The following is a 3,429-nucleotide window of genomic DNA, read 5'->3' on the forward strand; positions in this document are numbered from 1 at the left end:
ATAGAATCAATAGGATTTTATTGAGAAGATACAAGAGGAAGAGGCCTAGGAAGACTCCCAAGTCACAGACATGAGAGACTTCTGTGGATGGTGATATTCTTCCCCAGATATAAAATGCAGGAGGAGTGGTTGAAGAAAAAGATGGGAGGAAGGTTGGATTTAAGGTATTTGTAGGATTTGGAATAAATCACTGAGGATGATGAGAAGAGCAATTGAAACTATGGGTCTGGACCTTGGAATAGAGATCTGCTTAGGAGTCATGATTTGAGAGACACATTTATATAAATAACACATGAAGAAAAGAATATAACTAGACTGAAAAGAAGGAGCTCAATTATGCTCCTTTACTTAGGAGACAAAAAAGAAGTCCAGCAGATCATTAGTACTGTGTGCAGAGGAAGAGGTTAATATGAAGGAGTCTAATGAATAATCCAAGAAAACCAGGAATGTGTGGAATGAAAACATTAAACAAACATTCTCATTTCCCTTAATAGGAACAAGTCACACAAGAGATGGAGGTTGGGAACCACACCACGGTGACAGAGTTCATCATCTTGGGGTTGACAGAGGATCCTACACTTTGTACCATCTTCTTGGTGATATTTCTAGGAATATATGTTGTCACTTTAGTGGGCAACACCAGCATCATTGCTTTAATAAGAAGCTGTTCTCAGCTTCACACCCCCATGTACCTGTTCCTCAGCCACCTGGCTTTTGTAGACATTGGGTATTCCTCATCAGTCACACCTATAATGCTTATAGGATTTCTACGACATGAAGTAGTCCTCCCTGTGGCTGGCTGTGAAGCCCAACTCTGTTCTGTGGTAACATTTGGGACAGCTGAATGCTTCCTGCTGGCTGCCATGGCCTATGATCGCTATGTGGCCATCTGCTCTCCTCTGTTGTACTCCACCCACATGTCCCCCAGAGTCTGCCTTCTCTTAGTGGGGGCTTCCTACCTGGGTGGCTGTGTGAATGCTTGGACATTTACTAGTTGTTTATTGAGTCTGTCTTTCTGTGGACCAAATCAAATCGATCACTTTTTCTGTGACTTCTCCCCTTTGTTGAAACTTGCCTGCTCAGATGTCTCCTTAATTGAAATTATCCCTTCCATCTCCTCTGGCTCCATCATTGTGGTCACAGTGTTTGTCATTGTTCTCTCTTACATCTACATCCTCACCACAGTCCTGAAGATGCGCTCCTCTGAAGGGCGCCACAAGGCCTTCTCCACCTGCACCTCCCACCTCACTGCAGTCACTCTCTACTATGGGACCATCACTTTCATCTATGTGATGCCCAAGTCCAGCTATTCCACCAGCCAGAATCGAGTGGTGTCTGTGTTCTACACAGTGGTGATCCCCATGTTGAACCCCCTCATCTACAGCCTGAGAAACAGAGATGTAAAGGAGGCCCTGAGGAAGGCAACAGTCAGAATATATTCTTAGGATCTATTCTTTGAATTGAAGACTTATCTAGTGTTCATGTACTCATATCACACTTAGTACCTACCATATGCTGCTTAACTGCTTAAATCGTACTTCTTTGTTATAGTTCTCAATTTTAAACAATTTGAAACCAATTTGGAAGCACCTTGAGATCAGTTATGATGATAGTACCAGCTATCACTATTATTGAGCTCCTACAGATGCCAAGTCCTTTTCCTTATTTAATTTATTTAGCAAACAATAACTTACACTTGCTATGTGCCAGGTCTCAGTCTAAACATATTACATTCATTTATTCACCTCTTCCTTTAACAACCCTGTGAAGTGTTCCTATTATTCCTAATTTACAAGTAAATAATTTGAAACAAAGAGTGAGTAAGTAGTGATGCAGCTAACAACATATGGGTCTGGTACATAAATATAGAAGTTCTGGTTCAAAAACATCTTGCTTTTCCATTTAATTTTCACAAAAGTACTGTGATTCAGGTAATTATAAATCCCCCTCAATTTGCAATGAAAAAATCAAGTCTTGGAGAGTTCCAATAGTTTGTACAGGTAGATGTGGGTTCAAGTGCTCTGCTTCCGTGCAGTCTAGGCCATACCTCAGTGGCTATAAAGACTTCAGCACTGCTACTGAGATAGAGCATTTGGGTTGAGTGATCAAGCCTTATCTAGTACTTTATGTCAACCATTTAAACAAACTCTACCCCTAAAAAGACCCATGTGGTAGAGACTTAGGAACAAGAATAAGAATAGAAAACTGGATTGATTCTCATCTTTAGGGAATTGGGTCTTGAACCATGATCCCATGATTTCACTGGCAGTCTATCCATATTTAAATACATGTTAAAAACAAATAGTCCCATTGCCATAATGTAATCTTCTTTTATTTGTAGAAATTTAACATGATATCTTTTATTTCTGAGCATTACAATAAATATGTTGACAATAATCATCATTGCATAGGTCTAAATCTACAAGAAATCTGTGAAAAAAAACCTAGAAATATTGTCCACAGATACAGATGACAATTAAGGAATTTGCGGAAGTGTGATCTATTCTTTTTCACATTATTGCCACAATAATGGAAAAAGTAAGGAAAGATTTGCTGAGCCCAAGGACTTCCAACTCAGCAAATACTGAGACAACTATTCATGGCATCTGTAAACATGACTTAGAATTTAATTTTCCTTTACCTCCGTGTAAAGAAGTGAGGGTTGGAATATATTAGAAAACAAAGTTTTACAAAATGAAAAGTGCAACACAGAACATTTATAGTACTATTGCATTAATTGGGTGAAAATGCCAAATAAAATATCTAGGTAACAAGGATAAATTAAAAGTCCCGAAATGATTAAATGATAGTGTTATAGGAACATCGTGTTTTGAATTTCTCTTATTTTATATTTGATTTCAAATAAGAAAACATTAAATAATATATGGAAATGACACACACTGACTCTCAAAACAATATAGCTTTGCAAACAGGCAAAACACAGATGTTAGTTTCCACTTTGGATACTTAAAGGGTATATTTTAGTTTTCATGTAGGGACAGCAGAGCTATAGTCACATAGAAAATCCCTATTACCTTGCAAGACCTGTTGTCCCTCGAGTCAAGCATCTTGCATATCAGAGAGATGCAAAACCCAAGAGAATGTTTTTCTAATGTTGTTGGAAAAGTGTTCGGATCAATGTGATAGCTTACTAAGCATTTATTAAATGTCAGGCATTATACTGATACAAAAACAAATAAACATTGTCTGACCTCTAAACACTTACTATATCATGTAAAACCTATGTGTACACTTGTCTAGAAGTAATTTTGCACCCATACTTATAACAAGGTGCCAAAGGAAGGCCACTTTTACCAACCAGGATTATGAAATAACACTTTCTGGAAGACAAAACACTAAAATGTGCATGTCTTGCAACATGACTAGTAGAGCAAGGTAATGACAATGGAAAGATGTTTCAGATATAAG

General features: G+C 37.9%; 1 protein-coding gene across 1 annotated transcript; it reads left to right on the plus strand.

Moving 5' to 3' along the window:
* Positions 1–512: 512 nt before the first annotated feature.
* On the plus strand, positions 513–1,445 carry LOC107134001 (olfactory receptor 491). The gene has a single exon (XM_015476147.1). It carries the CDS (start codon positions 513–515, stop codon positions 1,443–1,445), a length of 933 nt encoding a protein of 310 aa, XP_015331633.1.
* Positions 1,446–3,429: the final 1,984 nt, after the last annotated feature.

Source organism: Marmota marmota, unplaced genomic scaffold, assembly GCF_001458135.2.
Source record: "Marmota marmota marmota unplaced genomic scaffold, marMar, whole genome shotgun sequence".
NCBI classification, from domain to species: Eukaryota; Metazoa; Chordata; class Mammalia; order Rodentia; family Sciuridae; genus Marmota; species Marmota marmota.